We start from the raw sequence: 19,165 nt of genomic DNA on the forward strand, positions 1-19,165 counted from the left end.
CATTTTAAGCACAAAAACTAGTAACCATGTTTTGAAAATATTTTTTTTTTATCAAATTATAACTTCATAAATTTTTTTTTTTTGGATTATAAAAATGGTTATTCCGTGGTAGTAATTATAGTCTTTAGGACAAGCCCCCGTGCGATAAGTAATGCTTTCACAAAACCAATGGGAGATAGTGGGATATACCAAGACTCAAACCCACAACCAGTAGATTCGAATGATGATAAATTGAAGACATTTTCACTACTAGGCTACCAACCCCATTGGTTATAAATTCATAAACTAGTAACAAGCTAAACAAGTGTCATACACATAGTGCATGTGGTATGTGGTATGTGGTATGTGGTATGTGGGTTGTTATAATTATTGTCAACACATTGCAGCCAGTCAATAGAGTATATGGCAATGATCTGATTAGTGTCTTAGAATCCTAATGTATGGCATAAAAAAGGTGGAGCTTCAATCATTGTTAGAGCAGTGACTTACCATAGAATACAATTCTATGGAGATCTGGTAGTAACTATGAAGTGCTAAGTTGTACCATCAATATCAGATAATACTGAAAATGTTACACATGTATTATAGTAGTATAGATGTGTACTTATGGTGACAAATGTATCTCAGACTTCACAAAGTGAACTTGACAGTTCAGACAGTGATTGGACAGTGAAGGGATGCAATGACAATAAGATTTGGATACATGGCAGTTGGGCAGTGTTATTAAGGCATTGGCGCTGGTGAGAGACCTTTTGGTAATATATTAAGTCTTTACACAGTGTTTAACAAAAGGCGAGAGCAGCAAATGAAGGCCTCATATAGGGGTGTCAATATCTAAACCGGACCGGTTAAATCGGACCGGACCGGACCGAACCGATTAAGCCCGATCCAAACCGAACCGGTGGCTTATCGGGCCGGTTTCGGTTTGTATTTAAAATTGAATCCGGTCTCGGTTCGGTTCGGGTTAGACCATTGGGCCACCGGAAACACCGGAAATATACACCGAAACCGGAACCGATCCAAACCGGCCCGATATAAAACCGGACTTAAAAGTTAAAACTCATTAATCTAACTGGGCCAACTCTCAAGTGGGAGAAGCCCAAGGCCCCAAGTGTCCAACTGGACCAACAGTAGCCCAAGTGCCCAAGCCCAACTGCCCAAGCCCAAGTTCCCAAGCGCCCAAGCCCAACTGCCCAAGCCCAAGTGCCCAAGCGCCCAAGCCCAACTGCCCAAGCTAATGGTCCATACCGGTTTAAAAAACCGATCCAAACCGAAATGAACCTGATAAATCCAAACCGGTACAACCCGAACCCAAATCGCACTGAAGCCGACACCGGACCGAAACCAATAATTCCTTAATGGGGCGGTTTCGATTAGTTCCAAAGTCACACCGAAACCGGTGGAACCGGACCGAAACCGCACCAACCCGGACCGTTGACACCCCTAGCCTCATACATCAAAAGTCGTGAAATTATAAGATCACACAGAGATGATGACTTTGGAGATATTTTTGGAAGTTTAAACATAGAGGTAGACAAAGAGGTCTACATATTTCAATAAGAAATATAGTTCATTGATTTTCCTTTCTAACGTCACTAGAATCGCGTCACTCCGATATCGAACAAAAAATTTATGAGGATTTCCATATGTTCATGTCAAAACATAGCAAATCTGAGCAGTTTTAGTGCCATGTGACATGGTAAGTGACCATGTAGGTCCCATACTAGTGATGTGGTGAATGTGACTGATATGTACATACATGATTTGGTTCATGTGATGATGAGGTGATGTTATGAAACATGCATATATGGTGCTTTATGGTAATCCAAGATCATTATACATTATGATGATATATGATAAGGCCATGGCACATGGGGTATGATGATGATGATGATGATGATGGTGATCATGTTTGATGATTTGTCATGTACATGGAGTTGATGATGTGGCGATTAATGAGTTGTGTTGATGATAAGGTGGCAAGATTGGGTGATGTGTCCTTGAAGCTTTGTGAGGTGGGTCATATATCCTTTACTGGAGGTGCAACAAGGTCTCCAAGAGCTTAGCATCATACCCAACTGTAGCTTAAGAGAATAACCTGGGTGCGACACATGGGGTATTATATGCCAACTCATCCTTATCATAATTATTGTTCTTATTATTATTTTTATTTTATTATTTTTGTGAATTGTTATTGTGTTTATACACGGTTAGGAGTTATTACTATGGTGGAATCTTTATTTATGTTTTTGAAAAATCGATAGAAGTTATAGGAGTTAGAATTACGTGGAGTGTGGAGTGTGGAGTTACGATTGTAACTTGTTTGTTTAGTCTAATTAATAGGCTGAAGTATAATGAATTGGTATGATTTGAAGTTGCAGCAATTCCTATTTTCTTTCTTGAGAAAAGAGGTAGGCTTCTTCATCTGAACCTTCATAAAGTCAAGATGCGGACACCTCCCTATTAGTCAAGACCCCAAGCTTGGTCCTTAAAGCTAATCTACCAAATAGGGAATTATCCCTCTTTTATCTCCTTGTATCTTTTTATTATCTTTTTCTTATTTATTTATTATATTTTTCCCTATTTTATCTTCCCCCATATTCATATACGTAACATTTAGTATCAGAGCTCAAGAATGGCCCTACCATTGGATTAGATTCCTGAATCTATCTTATCTTCAAGGAGATTTGCTAACGGATAAGAATCAAATAAAAACTTCATCCTAAATTACAAGCATGGAGCAAATCCCTATCCACTGACAAAGTCTTTTACCCTCTGAAACCATATGAGAAAATATTAAAACAAATTATCCACTGACTCATCCTTATCGTAATTGTTGTTTATTATTACTATTATTTTATTTTATTTGATTTTTATTGTATTTGTGTGTGGGTAAGAGTTATTGCTACGATGGAGTGTTTAATGGTTATGTAACTTCATATCCATGCTTATGAAAATTGATTGAAGTTATAGGAGTATGAATTACGTCGAGTGTGGATTGTGAAGTGTAAGGTTATGGTTGTAACTTGTTTGTTTAGCCTAATTAATATGCATAAGTATAATGAATTGATATGATTTAAACTTCCAGCAATTCATATTTTCTCTTCCAAGAGAAGATGTAGCTTCTTCATCAATCCAGATGTCCGGCTTTGTGCATAAAGCCAAGAGGCGGACATCTACAAATTAGCCATGACTCCAAACTTAGTTCATAAAACTAGTCTACCAAATAAAGAATTATTCTTATTTTATCTCCTTTGTGTCTCTTTCTCATTTATTTCTTATATTTTTTTTAATTTTGTCTCCACTCGAATTTGTGTACGTAAGCATGACCAAAGAGGTACGGACAACCAGTTCTCGGCCCCAGGGACATGAAATTGGATCAAAATCCTCTGTTTTTCCCATCCATGTTTTTCCTTGTTTTGCTACCTACAGAACGCGACACGTGGATAATAAGGAGACCAACGGTCAAGATTGGGTGAGGATTATTACATCCGGTGCGTTGGTCTTAAAGTTGTCCACGTGTCGCGTTCTGCAGGTAGAAAAACAAGGAAAAATAGGGATGAGAAAAACAGAGTATTATTTTCCCATGAAATGTGTTTGGCCGAGGGATATGATGGCTAGCACACAACCATCTATAGGTTGCGGCCACAATCACATAGGCAGTGTGGGCTCGACAGGGGAGCAATGATCTCAGACATTCCAAGCAAGCCAGCAAGGCTGGAAGCCTCCCAAGCATGGTTGCTCGTGTGGGTGAGTAAGAAATAGGGACCGGCCACAAGGTTTTGGGCAAGAATATTTATTGTTAAATATTTTTTACATTCAATTTATGTAAATTATGGTATAATAATTCAGAATATTTATTTTTTAATAAAACTACTGAATTAAATGAATGGAAAGACTGATTTAACCTGGTGGATCACGGTGTCTAACATCTTCTCTAGGCGTTAACTTGACTCTAACCCTGATTTCTCTGTTCGACTAGTTCAAAAAGAATCATGTATGTCTAAAGGTTTTAACTTAGGTCATAAATCCTAATCCAACTCCTTATGTCTTCCCCCAAAAAGACGATTCTTCATTGAAGATTCAAAAATCATTGCGCTCACACTTTACGAGTTGTGATTTTGTGTAAAAGTAAAACATAAACCTAATTTTGGTTCAGATCATGCTATGAATAATTAGTATTCTAATTGGTTCAATAACATACCAATTTTCACCAGTTCAATATCATACCAATTCAAATCATAACGAACTTATAATAAATGGTTTCACCATTTAAAATCAAAACTAAACCATTCAATAAACAATTTATTAATTCTAATTTAAATAGTTCGATTTTTTGATAATTGAATTCGATCTGTCATTCTCTTAATTAGTGCCACATATCAATCACCTGTCAATTTTCCTATCTTAATTTCACCATTTGAGCAACTGCCCACATTGCATTAAAGATGTAACTTTTTTGCTTTTCGGATATGAATTAAGACGTAACTTAGTTCGAGCCACCAAAAGGGACCAGCCAGGCTGAAACTATAAATTAATGCATTAGCTATACACAAAGAATGGTAAGAAAAATTGTAATTATTGATAGTTTTTCTTCACTGTCCGGTGCAGGTCAGCCACCATCCTAGGCTCATTAATGTTTGGCCTTTTTAAATCGAAAATTCCCTCCACTAGTGCTCCTTGCCCAAATCCTCTCAACATCCTCGGCACCCATCAGCCCATCAGTGAGCAAAAAACAAAAGTGTGGGAAAACTCGATCTTTATTAATATTTAGAGAGAGAGAGAGAGATAAACTGGATAGCCCATTTGACCATTTCATATGGTTAGCCATCCACATCTTGAGAGATTAATTTTGCTGCATCTACCATGTTTCATAATGGTGTGGGTTTCCTAAAAGAACATCAACTAAGTTACCATGGCCCAAGGAGGCGCTCATCAAGAGATAAAGGTAGACCATAATAAACTGGATGGGCCATGGCCTCATGGGTGGTTTAGAAAGGAAGGGCCGAAGGGTTTGGGATGTATGTGGATTATTGTACTGGAGAGAGACCTATATTTCCATGTGATGCATTTATATTTAGTATTGGATTATAGTATTAGCCCGTGTAAACAAATTCCCTTGAATGATAATTGTATTGGAGAGAGACATCAATCGTTGGTAGTCAGCAGGCATGGAGGTATAGAAAGAGATGGGTTTTCTAATGCTTGCCTTGGATTAATCTTGTGCTAGTTAAGGTTCTGATGCTTATAAACTTGAAGAGAAAGACATTCATCTTGTGATCAAGTGCATAATGTGCTCGAAAAAGTGAAAGAATCAGGTATATGCATTTATTCCCTTTTCTTTACTAATAAAAGAAAGATGGAAGACCCTAAAATCAATTTTCTTACAAAATTTCAATCCCATTGAAATGCCACACGACAGATCTAAAGACAATCCATGTAGGAAACCTAGATTCCTAAACTTTGTGCAGAACTTTTAACTATGGTTTTGGAGAATTTTTTTCTTCTTCTTTTTGGTAACAAAATTGTTGGTGTACGATATCTTGTATTTCGTCGCAGTTAATCCAGGGAGTACTAGTGCAGGCGCCTCGACAGGACAGGTTTCCGTCGCAGTTTTATTTGATGGTAGTTTTGTACTTTCTAAATTTGGGTTTTTCGCTATATATCTGTAGCGATGTTTTCTTTCTCTGTAATGCAAGCAATACCGAGAGGTGTGAGGATGAACGCTGTTACCCTATTCTTTATTGATAGTGAAGCAAAATCTCATCTCACCGAGGACGTAGGTAATTTGTCCAAGCCTCATAAACCTGTGTGCATTGTTTATTCTTGTTTTTCCATTACCTTCTGCACTGCTTTTAGGGTTGCTCTACACAAAATTTACTCTAAATATTCGAGGGAAACGTAATAAGAAGTTGAATTAAAAATATGGGAAAACAAACTTTGTTCGGGAGCATGGTATATATGCCATAGCCATAGCCAAAGCCAATGAGAGAATACGTACAAGCATCGATCAAGAGGGACCAGGTGATCATTTCGTACCGCCTGTGGCTAGGGCCTCGCTCCCAAATAGAGAATATGAACATATTCCCTAAAAATAGATAAAGGGTGCTTATAACTCTCACAATATTTAGTACAACAAACTCAACCTTATAATAAGGTCGGTTAGTTCATAATAAAGTGTACTTGTGAAATTCGTTTTTACCAAAAAAAAAAAAAATGATGAAATCCCTTAATTGCCATGGACATACATGTGATGATCCAACATACGTCCCTTTGCTTCCATATACACCTTCACCCTTGTAATAACAGAAAGTTGGACAAATGTTAGAATCTTATATCTACATCTAGGTGAATGTATGTGCAACAGATCCAAAATCATCCAAAATACATCACCACGTTGTATAAGAAGAGATGGTCCAGACTCTAGACTGTAGAGTCTTTAAAGTTTTCTCACCCCAAGGAGGACATTATCACATATCAAATCCTCAACAGAAAATTTCATAAAACATTTCGGCTGTGTTTGGTAGTCAAAAGAAGAAAAGAAAAAAAATACATTTTTCTTCACCTAAGAGAAGATCTAACTTTTGAAATTCAAAATTCCTTTTGGGAATTGTGAAGTTTTCTTTTGATTAAAAAAAAATAAAAAAATCTTACAAAAATCACGAGAAAACATGAGAAAATATGAAAACATAATAAGACAAAAAATGAATGATTACACAATAATTTCCTATGTGTCTCTCTCTCTCTTAATTTTAAATTTTTTCTTTTCTTTTCTTTTCTTTTCTTCTCTTGGTTACCAAACGTACCTACTCTTTTTATTTTCTCACCATTTCATTTCTTTTCTTTTCTAGATTCATTTTTCTTTTCTTTTCTTGTCTTGGCTACCAAACATAGCACTAGTAAGGAACCAGAATTCATTCTGCGAGCAACTGTTCTAAATAAATAGCCAACTCAGTTGACGTTTGACAATGACACAATTCCTTCTCTCACTCTCAATAAAGAATTGAACCTTGCATCTATCCATTATGAAATGATTCTAATAATTCCAACAAATTGAAAGATCCACATTCCATTCTTTTTTCCTTTTTATCATCAAATTCTGTAATAAGCCATTGAATCAATTCTCTAAATTCCTATAATTTTGTGGGGTAAGTATAACACCTTGGGTGTAGCTCCGCGGATGATCTATTATACGGGTTAGAAGTGATTGTATGTAACCGAAATTTACTCTTAAACTTGAACCATAGAATAAGACAGGTTCAAAGGGTTCTATATTAGCCAAAAAAAAAAAATTTTTACAAAGTAAGCATCAATTGGTCCTCCAAGTTCCAACCCTCATGGTTCATGCTTTTTTTCAAGCTTGTAAGATGAAGAATACCGTTATGGATCGTCCCGGGTTTACGGGTTTAAATAATCGGGTCGGGTTCCGTTTAAAAGAATCGATTCCGATCTCCAACAACATCCAACTGCAACCTATTATGCGATTCAAGTATATGTTACCAGTGCTGGGGCGGTTGTTAATGGCGACCACTCCACCATCTCCAGCTCCCACCTCTGTCTCTTCTCTCATGGATCCCAACTTCATCGGAGGTTCACAAAGGCTTAGTAACTTAGCCCAGCAACTCCGTCTCTACAAACCTCCACCTTCCTTCGACGACGATATCGACGATATCGAGGAGCAACGAATCGAAGAAAGTGCAGGGAAGGTAGTTTCTCAGGTGGGTATTGCAGAATCGGCAGCACCAATTACTCACCCAGAAAAATTCAAGCCCAAGAGAGCTGCGGTGCTCGTTTGTCTCTTCGAAGGTGATGGTGGGGATCTCCGGGTCATCCTCACTAAACGCTCATTGAGGCTTTCTACTCATTCAGGTCAGAAGAAATTGAAACTCTCTTTAGGTTCGTTGTTTGAATTTTATAAAATGAGATGAGCTATTGTTGCAGGTGAAGTGTCGTTGCCGGGAGGGAAAGCGGAGGAGGGCGACGTAGATGACAGCAATACTGCCACAAGAGAAGCTCAGGAGGAGATCGGGTTGGATCCTTCGCTTGTTAATGTCGTGACTGTTCTCGAACCCTTCTTATCTAAGGTATGATGGAGATTGAATTTCGACTTTCGAATTTCAATTCAATTCTTTTTTAGGGCATGCCGTTTCGCAAATTTCTGTATATGTTGCTGTCATCTGCCCTAAATGTATTTGAAATTTTGAAGAACTTCCGATAGAATTTTTAAATGTGGTTTGAAAGGTTCTAAAAAAACTGGGTCTTGAGCTACCAATAATATGGTTTTCCTATCATTTGAGTTTTACTGCTTAAACAAAGGGTCAGAAATAAGCAATTGATGGAAGATATCATTTCTGTAGTGTAATACAGTATTTCTTCCAAAGGAAATTTAATCTGTCTTAGCTGGGCATTTCAGACACCTCTTCTAATACCTCAAACTCATAAAATCACAATAGAACAAGGAAGAATCCCTCCTGTGATTTGCAAAACTAGGGTTACAAAATGATCTCTTTTCACTGCTTAACCACACCCTGCAACCTTACCAGACAGAACTGTCTGAATTTAATCATACCTAAATCATCTTCAGGTGACCTCGAGGATTGTCATTTGGTAAGCTGATAAAGCAATGCTGAAAGAATTATTGGAAGCCCAATCCTAACTTCACTTGAGATGGTTCTCACTTCATCTGTAGCTGTGTAAAATTTGTTCTCAATAGCCTGCCTGTACTTATGAACATGACAAAACAGTTGAAACAAAATGAAATTTTCTTGATCCATATTCATACACAATAACCATTAAGATCTTTGGGTGGGCTATTCCAGTTCTGCAGCGCAAGTATAATCAGTGCTTCTAGTAATTCTGAAACCCAAAGACCTGTTTACACACCCTTTTCGAAAAACTGCAGCCAGGACATAGCCACTTAGGTGATTTACATATTTCCTAATGGTGTTGATGGAAAAGAAACTTTCAATTTCTAAAATTGTTCCCATTGCCTGGGGCATATTCCAGTGAAAGCTAAGTGGTAACATGGTAGCAGGGACTATTTGTACTGAAACCAAGCCATGCTGAGGGTCATTTTCTGGAAAGCTTCTGCATCCCATAGCATGATCACTAGTACATTATTTTATTGAAAAATATTTTACAACATAAGAACTTCTAGTTGATAATTAGTATTTTTATATATGCTTGGAAAATGACAAATGTGACAAAAAAAGTTTTGTTCCCATGGCCTGGTGCATATTCCAGTGAAAGCTAGTGGGTGAGCCTGTGGCGCAACGGTTAAGTTGCACTATTGCAACATGTTGGTCAGAGGTTAAAAACTTGAAAACAGCCTCTCCTGCAGAGCAGGGGGTAAGGCAGCATACACTTGCCCCTCAAAGACCCTGCAGTAGCGGGAGCCTCGTGCACTGGGTTACCCTTTCTTTATTTTATCCTGCCCAGAGAAGTGATGAGGTGTATACAGTGGCTGATTACAGCTAACATTCGATCCAGAGAAGACAAGTCACATAAAAGCAAAAGGACTAGTCTACTGTGAATCATTTTTTTTATTTTGAGTTATATGTTGTCATTTCCTGTTTTCATCTCCCCTGCCATCCTCTTTATCATTTCTTATTTTCTCCATTTTCCCCCACTTTGTTTTGCACGGATCCTTGTAGCCAACAGCATTAAGTTGGGATAAGGCTGATTTTGTTGTTGTAATTTTATTTTGTGGTCTAATTTTTTTTTTATTTTTTTTTCCTGCACAGCACCTTCTGAGAGTTGTTCCTGTGATCGGAATACTTTCCGATAAACAAGCATTCAAGCCCATGCCAAATACTGCTGAGGTGGAAGATATATTTGATGCCCCCTTAGAAATGTTCCTCAAGGTTTTACTCTCTAGTTCGTTTATTTTTCTACTGATTTTAGTTTGCCTTCTCAAGGCTTTCTTCTTATTCTTCTTTATATAGTTTTTGAACTCATGTTTGAACTCATGGCGGATTCAGGATGAGATCCGGAGACAAGAAGAGAGAGAATGGCTAGGTGAGAAATACCTGATCCATTTCTTTGACTACACAACAGAGGACAAGAAATATTTGATATGGGGTTTGACTGCTGGGGTCTTGATTCGAGCTGCATCAGTTGTGTTCCAGCGGCCTCCTGCCTTCCTGGAGCAGAATCCTATGTTCAAGGTTCTTCGATCTGTTAATGGACAGACTTCCCTTCCTTGAATCCAAAGACCATTTGGTTGGACCTTTTACTATTTTCTTGGCCTTGAGTTGATAAAATCCACCACAACCTACTCTGGTTGGAATGTATTGGTTATTTATTTAATTATAAATGCATTATAATTAGAAGTATAAAATACTTTTTAGCTCAAATGTCAACTATAAGTATACCATTTGGGATACACTCCCATTGCCTGATACAAGGACACTCCAGAACTACAACACCTCAAATTTTGATCCTAGACAATATTTAATGTTCTTCGTATGTTCCAAATATCTAATAACACATGCTTCATTGGCCATAGCTAGTGTAGATGTTAATATGGGTGTATATTTCTGGATGCATCTGGTTAGGAATACCTATCATCTGTCAACAGATCTTGTAATCAACTTGTCTGCTAATTAATCTGTTTTTTTTTTTTTTCCTTTTCTTTTGGGTAAATTGCTAAATAAGCTGTTAACTTCCGTAAAAAACTGTAACATAAAAACAGACTAAAAACCAGGCATCTATATGGTACGTTCAATCTTATTCTCTATTTTCAAGAAAGCAAATTCGACAGTTCCCCCAAGCTTCAAGCTTCAAATCTTGAATACAATGTGTGGACCTTCTAACCAAGTTTTGAAGCTTTTCCCCTTCTATTTCTACTGTGTTCTCAACCTTCCACGTCTAAGCAATTTTATTCTAGAATGGCAAATCTTCTCAATACCAACAAGCGTCAGCTTGGATGCTGAGAATCAAACTACCAGGGGATTGGCTTAGTTTACATTCTTCTTGTTCAATGACTGTGAAAGGGAATTGGTTCATGGGCTATTGATTTCTTTGCTGATTTTATCTATTATGGATTCTATTATTCCATTGAAGGCTTCCCACCAATGGAAAATATCATGTTTCATTCCCTAACTAAGCTTTTCTTGCATGGCTACTGTTTGAATTTGTTGTGTGAGACCTAGCCGATAGTCTGTTGTTCTGTAGGGCTTGAATCATGCACTTTTCCCTTCAGAATGGTGACCCAAACTTCCCCAGATGGTGACACAGTGAAGCATAAGAACACACTTTGGCTGCCACCTCATGGCCATTGGTATAAACTGGACAGGCCTGGTAATTTCTCTGTCTAAACATCACTAATGGAAGACTTCCAGAAAAGAAAAAGTACATATTTCATACAATATATGATCAACACTACCTAACAACTTCCTCTAGCTGAATTTTTCAGAGCCACAGCTTCAAGCTTTTGCTCCAAAATCCAGTGTTGTAGATCCCACTTCATGTAACTAGGTATTCAATATTTATAGAGAACACCTAGATTCACATTGGGTTAACAAGTGAGCATAGCATCAGCTTGTTTTTTAGATGAAGCAATAGAATTTTGTCTTGCAGATCAGCTATTCCTCCTAGGGCCTGTTCAAAGGATTTTTTTTTTTTTTTTTTTTTTGTGCATGAATTTGTTCAAAGGATTAGTAGAGATGCAAATGAGGAAACTGCAAGATATCATGTGAGGAAGCAACTTCAACCACCAAGCTTCTCTGTAGGATTATAGAAAGACTCGAGAACTCGAAGAAAGCCATTACTTAGCGGTGTTATCATCTATCTATTATGTTGGACCCAAAAAGAGCTTAAAAGCCTCAATATATCAAAAAACATTATCCCAACTTAATGGAGTCGACTACATGGATCCAAGCAATAATAGGGAAAAATAAAAGGAAAAATGAAATGAAACAAATCATAAAAGTAATAACAAAGTAGAACACATCTAGATGGGGTCTGCTACTCGGACCCTAGACCTTCAATTCCTTCTATTCGATGTCATACTTAGAGTAAAGCCTAATGGCCCTAATTAGTGCATTTCTTTCCTCATCACTTCTCCTATGGTCATTTTTGGCCTCCCCTAACTCGTTTACATCCTTCTATTTGGATCAGACCACTCCTCCTTATTAGTGCATCCAATGGCTTTATTGAAAATAGCCATACCACATCTAAATGATTTTCCCGAAGTTTATCATGAATTGGGATAACTCCCAAGTCCGCTCTAATGCTTTCATTCCTCAACTTACTTTTTCTAATTTTCCCACACATCCATCTTAACATTCTCATCTCCGCTACACACAGTTTATCAATATGCCGCTTCTTAACTGCCCAAGATTCCACACCATATATCATAGCCAGATGTACAACTGTCCTATAGAATTTAAAGTCTCACTATCATCTGTAAAAAAGCATTGTCCATGTGAGAGTGTAGGATTATCAAACAAGAAAATGTCAGTGTAGAGCTTCAAGCGGCCATGGGGAGTCCAAAGTGGATCATTATAAGTATCATTCCTCTATTATGCCATGATTTCAAATATCAAAGCATCCAAGCCAATCAAAGACCTTCAAACCAGATATCTGTAAATTTCTCAAAATGGAAACCCAATGAAATGGGATAGCTTACACCCTTCATGACTTCGCATTCCATTTTCAATTCATCTGTTCCCATCATGCAACTTGAAATCTTTTAAGAATTGCGTTTAATCAGAATTTACAGTACAAACTCCATAGGGAACAAACAGAAAAATGTCTGTTAGAAACTTGGTATTCAACACAAGACCCAACTTTCAAAACAGAACTTCACACATTAGTTTCTCTGAAAACGGGGATTTCTATGTAATTGTTTCCCCTTGCAACTAACCTCAAATCTAACTTTACATAGAAAGTACCCAATAGCTATGGATCCTGCCCAACTATTAAGATCTAACTGAAAAAGGTTAATCAAGCTCAGAGCACTACTTTAAAGAAAGGATTTGAAGAAAGACCGGGGAGGGGGGAGGGGGGAGGGGGGGACCAAATCCCCAACCTGGGCATACAGCTAGCTTCCCTTGGATTACGTTCACCTAATTTAGCAATAAATGGTTCTCAACCAGTTAAGATCAACTTATATCACTTGAGCTAAACGAAAAATGTGTTCCAATTTCCATCACGTGTCATAACAAGTCTGGGCAGTATCCCAACAAAGAGCTACTCTAGAGTTCCAGCCTTTTTCTCAAAGAGAAAACAGGGTATCTGCAGATTGTTGGCGGAAACCCAATCACGCAACAAGCCCAATAAAAAAATGTCATGCATAAATGAAAATAAATAATCTTATTAATAAACCGGGTTTGATGGATATACATATCTAACACAAGAAAACTTGATGCTAAGGTCTTATTCAGCTCTGAAATGCAGTTCGAGGAGCACAGAAGTAGATTATCTGCGTTCAGATGCATCATCTCATCCAAAAGAGATCCTTCTGCTTAGAATGCATTTTGTTCTCACTTGTTTCACCACAATCACAACTTAAATGAAATAACACACAATGGTTAATAAATGGAAGTGCCTAAGATCATAGATTTATCAGTCAGAAAAACTGAACCAAAATCAAAGATGAATTCATTAATGAAGAATTTTTCACGGAAGATCCCCCAATTCAAAAACATAGTGTAGTGTAGAGTAGTTTCAAAGAAACTACAGCCCTAGTCTTCACTGCCAATTGAACTCCATCATTCCTCAATATCATGGAAGCTAAATGAGAGATTTGGAGGGTGTAGGAAGAAACAGAAAAGGAAGGAAATAAATAGTTTTGTCCAACAAAATTTACAATGCGAGGGCTAGCCACTTCCCTCAGTTAAATACCTCATAAAATTTCTCTATAACAAGTAAACCAGAATCAATTGACTCTAATGGATCCTTCCGAAGCCGGTGCCTTAGGCAGTTGGGAATAACAGTGGCTATGTCATCAGTAGTTACTTGGTCTCTTCCTTTCAGAGCAGCCAGAGCTTTAGCAGCCCTATTTGTCACAATATCTCCTCTTAGTCCGTCAACATTCAGTTCAGCACAGACCTTAGAGATCTTCACCTTGAGATCATGATCAATCTGAACAGAGGAAAGAGAACTCCTAGCTGATGAAATCTGTTGCTGGAGCTTCTCTTGTTCAGCTACGTAGGAATCACGGAACTCTTTAGGATTTCGGTCAAACCTAGCTCTCTCCTCCACAATATTCACTCTGAGTTCTGCATCCCTCACTGTCCTCACTTGTGCATGCATTCCGAAGCGATCAAGAAGTTGTGGCCTAAGCTCACCTTCCTCAGGGTTTCCAGAACCTATCAGAATAAAACGAGCAGGATGTGAAATTGATATTCCCTCTCGCTCAACCGTGTTCCATCCAGAGGCAGCAGAATCAAGTAGTACATCCACCAAGTGGTCATCCAGAAGGTTAACTTCATCGACATAAAGAATTCCTCGATTTGCTTTAGCTAAAAGACCAGGTTCAAATGCCTTTACACCTTCTGTTAGGGCCTTCTCGATGTCAATTGTTCCACAAACTCTATCCTCAGTTGCACCAAGAGGCAAATCTACCATAGTGATTTTAGTCATTGTGACTGGGAGTTCTTCCCCTGCTAAAACTTTCTCTCGGATTTCCATGCCCATGGTTTCTGGATCTTCTGGATCAGAGTTAAATGGGTCTCCTGTGACAACAGTGATTTCAGGAAGTAAATCCACTAAAGACCTCACAGTAGTGGATTTTCCAGTACCTCGATCACCCATGATCATAACACCTCCAATCTTGGGATCTATCACATTTAGCAGAAGACACAACTTCATCTCTTCCTGTCCTACTATAGCAGGAAAAGGATACACCGGCCTCTGGCTTTCCTTAGAAGCAATTTTCTGGGCCTGAAAAAAGTACATTGTTCAGAAATTCAGTCCGACAATCAAGACCCATCTCTATGAATTTCCTACTTGACACTGTACACTACAACTAATTGATAGATGGATAAATTCGGGGAATAAATAAAATAAAATTATCTAAATAACAAAGGCGCCAATTTTTTTTCTTATTTCTTTTAATTCATAAGCAAAAAACAGAAAAATTTGTGATTCTTGAGAACCCTATTAAAATTGGGGTCTAATTACAAATTTAAATTGAATATGAATTACAGAAAAGAAACTACAAAATCCAGATAAAGAATAGAACCTGCTTGGCAGGGCCTACTTCTGTAGCTACATTAGTAACAGTAAACCGGAGCTGAGATCTTCCTTTCTTAAGTGGAATTTCGAAACCCCCCAACAACTTCTTTCCATGAATCTGGCCTGAAACAAAAAAAATCAAGAAAGCTAATGCTGGTAAGTGTAACTATCCCCAAACCCATCTGTAATTTCTCACTTAAACGGCAACTGAAAACCAGAAATTGGGTGTTTTAGTAGAGGGAAGATGCATTGCAGAGTAAATGAGTTTTGGTTTATCTAATTTCTATCCCAGAGAAGTAATGGGAAAAATCAAAGAACTACGTATCTCTTCTGTTAAATACCTGAGGTTGAAGCGAGTGAGAGAAGCGGAGATCTTGGAGACGATGAAGAGGTGAGCCGATGAGCCAGTATAGCTGCAGAAGAGGTTCCGAGTAATCCCGCCATGTCCAACTATCTCTCGCTTCTATGCTGTAACGTTCGAACAGTTTTCAGTACCAGGAGCGGATAAGAAGATAGGCTATGGCGTTGCCTTTGAATCTTTGATCCTCTGGTGATTGGGGATTTCTTCCAACTTTGGGCCCGGGAGGTTTGGGCGTCAATCTCTATTGGAAACCGTTAAATTCATTATTCGATCCGGTTTGCTTTTAAGCACTGAAAGTAATTGGTTCAGTTCATCTGTGAACCGATAAACCGGAAATTCATTTTTTAGTTTTTTGGGTAGAGATAAACCGTCAATTCTTACCGATGTATATGAGGGCAAGGGTCTCTTGTGGGTAGAAAACACTGTCCCTAATTATTAAATCAAGTACGGAACCATTAAACCAATTAGAACCTGAATAAAACTGATTAGAACAAATAATGAATCAAGTAAACCGGGTTAAAAACAATTGCAAAACAAATAGAGCCAAAAAAGGAGCCAAGATGGGCCAGGTTTTTGAAAATCCAGGCCCAGTACGGTCCTAGGTCATGCTAAGATATTTCAGTCCATGCCCAGCCTGGCCCAACTGGATCCAGGGCGACCCAGGCGTGGCCCTGTTTTATCATTGGCCCTGTAATAATCCTTTGTTTTTTTAAACGATTTAAACTATTGGTCACTTAATTATGAAGACTTGGTCCTTCCCAACTAAAGCAATCCGTTGGTGTTAATAACTAATTTTAAAAATTTCCACAATCTCTCCCTTTTATTTATAGACTCTCATTTTTTAACTTTTTATTTTCTTAAATTTTTTTATGTGGGATTAAAAATTAATTTATATTAGGTATCTCTCCTCCTCGAAGCAGAAAGAAGTTTTTTATCCCACATTGAAAATTTAAGACTAGAAAGAGCGAATGTCATTCATGTATGTAAATAAAGTTAAGTTATACATCTTAAACTTTACTATTGGCCACATGTCGGTATTGGGTATCGTATTGGAAGGGTGATTTTAAGAGACATATAGTATCATGAGACGCAAGATAGGTTAAAGATACAAACACATAGAAATACAAAAGGTGCATGCAAAATTCAGCTTTAAAGCATTAAACATTACAAATAAGCTATATGTAATATATTATGTATAAAAAGGAGAACAAAGTACGACGAGCAAATTATATTCAATTGATTATGTATAAAAGAACCAATGTATCGATAATGGGAGTATCAAGTGTATCAATTAGTATATAGTTCAGTACACATGACAGAGGATCAGACAAACATCTCATTGGTACAATTTCAACCTAAATTGAGTAGAACAAGTAGCTAAAATTAACTTTTCTTGCTCAACTCATTCAACCAGTCAAAAATTAGCAGAAACAATCGAAGAGAAAGCGATCCTCCACTTCCCACTTTCCACTCCCCAACTCCACCCACACAAGTGTCTATCTAGAAGAGGCAACCTCTAGGAGCTCTGAGAAACCTTCTCATCTTTTTCCTTTCTTCATCTTCTTTTACCTTCCGACACCATCCTCCATGAGTATCTCAAACTTGTACGCTTGCTAATCCGAGTCCATCCCACTGAACTAAAGTCCTCCTTTCTGTCATCTCGTCAACATACCTCGTTCCTCTACCTCGGTTTTGAAACGAAACTCCAGTTTCTTTCCTAAATCTCCAGGATAGCCCAAGGATCTTGATACTCCAAATACTTTATCTCCCTCATTATGGAAGAGTACCATATCTAAACACCTCCCACTGAAACCACCTTCCAGCCACTAATAATGAGGCAGAATACAAAGCACTTATCGCAGGGCTGAAGCTAGGCAAGTCCGTACTAGCCCAAGACTTGACCGCACATAGTGACTCACAACTGGCGGTGAACCACATCAATGGACAAAATAAAGCAAAAGAAGAAAGACTGATCAGGTACTTTTCTAGAGTCTGAACCCTCATTGGCAAGTTTGATGCGTTTATCATATTACTGGTACCTTGGGCTTAAAACGCCTTGGCATACTTACTCTCCAAGCTGGCCTTAAGGAGCTGTGGGGAGCTCGGGACCACGATTTATCTAGAACATCTAGACAAACCTTGATATATTGAGAAAATTGTGAACTTTACAACAGCCGAGTCAAAGGAAGAGAGTTGGATGGACCCAATTGTGAAGTATCTTCAAGATGACCAGCTATCGGAGGACCAAGTTGAAGCTAGAAACACAAAGAGAAGAGTTGCCCACTACACTTTACAGGATGGGATGTTGTATAAGAGGTCAACTTTTGGACCTTTGCTAAAGTGCTTGGGACCCAAGAGAGCAGAGGAGGCCTTGCTCGAGGTACATGAAGGAATATGTGGAGGACATATGGGAGGACGAGCCCTAGCCTATAAAGTCTTGCGCCAAGGATTTTATTGGCCAGGAATGCAAAAGGATGCAATGAAGTTTGTCCTGTGATGCCTTAAATACCAGAAACACGCTCCTATCCCGCATTTACTAGCTACAGAGCAGAGCTCCATCCTATGCCCGATCCCATTTGCCATGTGGGGGTGTGGACATCCTGGGCTAGTTCGTGAAGGCAAGGGGAGGATTGAAGTTTCTCATCATTGCTATCAACTACTTCAACAAATGATTAGAAGCAAAGCCCTTGGTCAACATAACAGATATGGCCTACCAACCATCGTAAATAAAACATCTTTTGTCCCATCAAAGCTTAAATCCTCACCAACCCGATGAGAAAATCCAAACCATCCCACCCTTTTGTAAAAACCTCTCCTTCCTTAAACTATCCTAAACAAGACACCAGACCACCTTTACCAACATCCCACTTCTCAAGGTTTGATTCCAGTTGAGATTGTCGAAACATAGCCAAACCTCGCCCTTGTATTCAGGCGATGAAACCCACACATGCTTCTCCGATCCGAGCAACATGGGGGGCACCGACAATCGATTTTAGGGAAGACCCAACGTAAAAAATTTGTTCTATGTCAACCGTTTCCTTTGTAGGAGTGGTGGTTAACACACCTTTCCCTGATGCCATCGAACTAAGAGATCGACTAGTCTCTTTATGGGAACCAAAAGGCGCTATTTTCATTTGCTGCTCTGAAAGGGGATCTTTCTTTGTAGAGTTTATCTCTGTTAAAGCAAAAAAAAAAGTGTGTTTGCATATTCACCTTGGGGGAGCGATAACCTCCTACTGCAACTTGGAGTGTACCCACTTGACTCTGAAGCAAAACCAGAAGCGAAGCGAACGGGCGGTAGCTACTTGCTTGTTAGAGGTAGCTTGCTTTGTTAGAAGGATACACAGTAGGCTAAGCGAAGCAACTAGTTTACTTACGATTTTGATTTCCCTGCCTACGAACTACTACTGTGACTTGAACTCCTAGCTTGCTGGCTAATTCATGAATTAAGGTTGTTTACTTACGGGTGCTAGTTTCTCTGTCATGCGGGCCAGAGCTTTCACTCGTTACCCGGCTACTCACCTCAATTCAGGTTTGCGGACTCGCTGTCCACACTTCTACCGCTAGCTGAACTATGATCTACGAATAGCACTGATCTACGAGCTCACCTTATTCGATCTC

At 38.5% G+C, this 19,165-nt stretch overlaps 2 protein-coding genes across 2 annotated transcripts; one reads left to right on the top strand and one right to left on the bottom strand.

Annotated features, from left to right (window-relative positions):
* Positions 1 to 7,460: 7,460 nt before the first annotated feature.
* LOC122088918 (nudix hydrolase 15, mitochondrial-like) lies at positions 7,461 to 10,355 on the top strand. The gene is made up of 4 exons (XM_042658296.1): positions 7,461 to 7,869; positions 7,942 to 8,084; positions 9,744 to 9,863; positions 9,981 to 10,355. The coding sequence occupies exons 1-4, from the start codon at positions 7,479 to 7,481 to the stop codon at positions 10,203 to 10,205; spliced, it is 879 nt and encodes a 292-aa protein (XP_042514230.1). The 5' UTR covers positions 7,461 to 7,478; the 3' UTR covers positions 10,206 to 10,355.
* Positions 10,356 to 13,583: 3,228 nt separating this feature from the next.
* Positions 13,584 to 15,773, bottom strand: LOC122088919 (magnesium-chelatase subunit ChlI, chloroplastic-like). The gene is made up of 3 exons (XM_042658297.1): positions 15,525 to 15,773; positions 15,191 to 15,306; positions 13,584 to 14,889 (listed from the first exon to the last, which is right to left on the bottom strand). The coding sequence occupies exons 1-3, from the start codon at positions 15,625 to 15,627 to the stop codon at positions 13,837 to 13,839; spliced, it is 1,272 nt and encodes a 423-aa protein (XP_042514231.1). The 5' UTR covers positions 15,628 to 15,773; the 3' UTR covers positions 13,584 to 13,836.
* Positions 15,774 to 19,165: the final 3,392 nt, after the last annotated feature.

This window comes from Macadamia integrifolia, chromosome 9 (genome assembly GCF_013358625.1).
Source record: "Macadamia integrifolia cultivar HAES 741 chromosome 9, SCU_Mint_v3, whole genome shotgun sequence".
NCBI classification, from domain to species: Eukaryota; Viridiplantae; Streptophyta; class Magnoliopsida; order Proteales; family Proteaceae; genus Macadamia; species Macadamia integrifolia.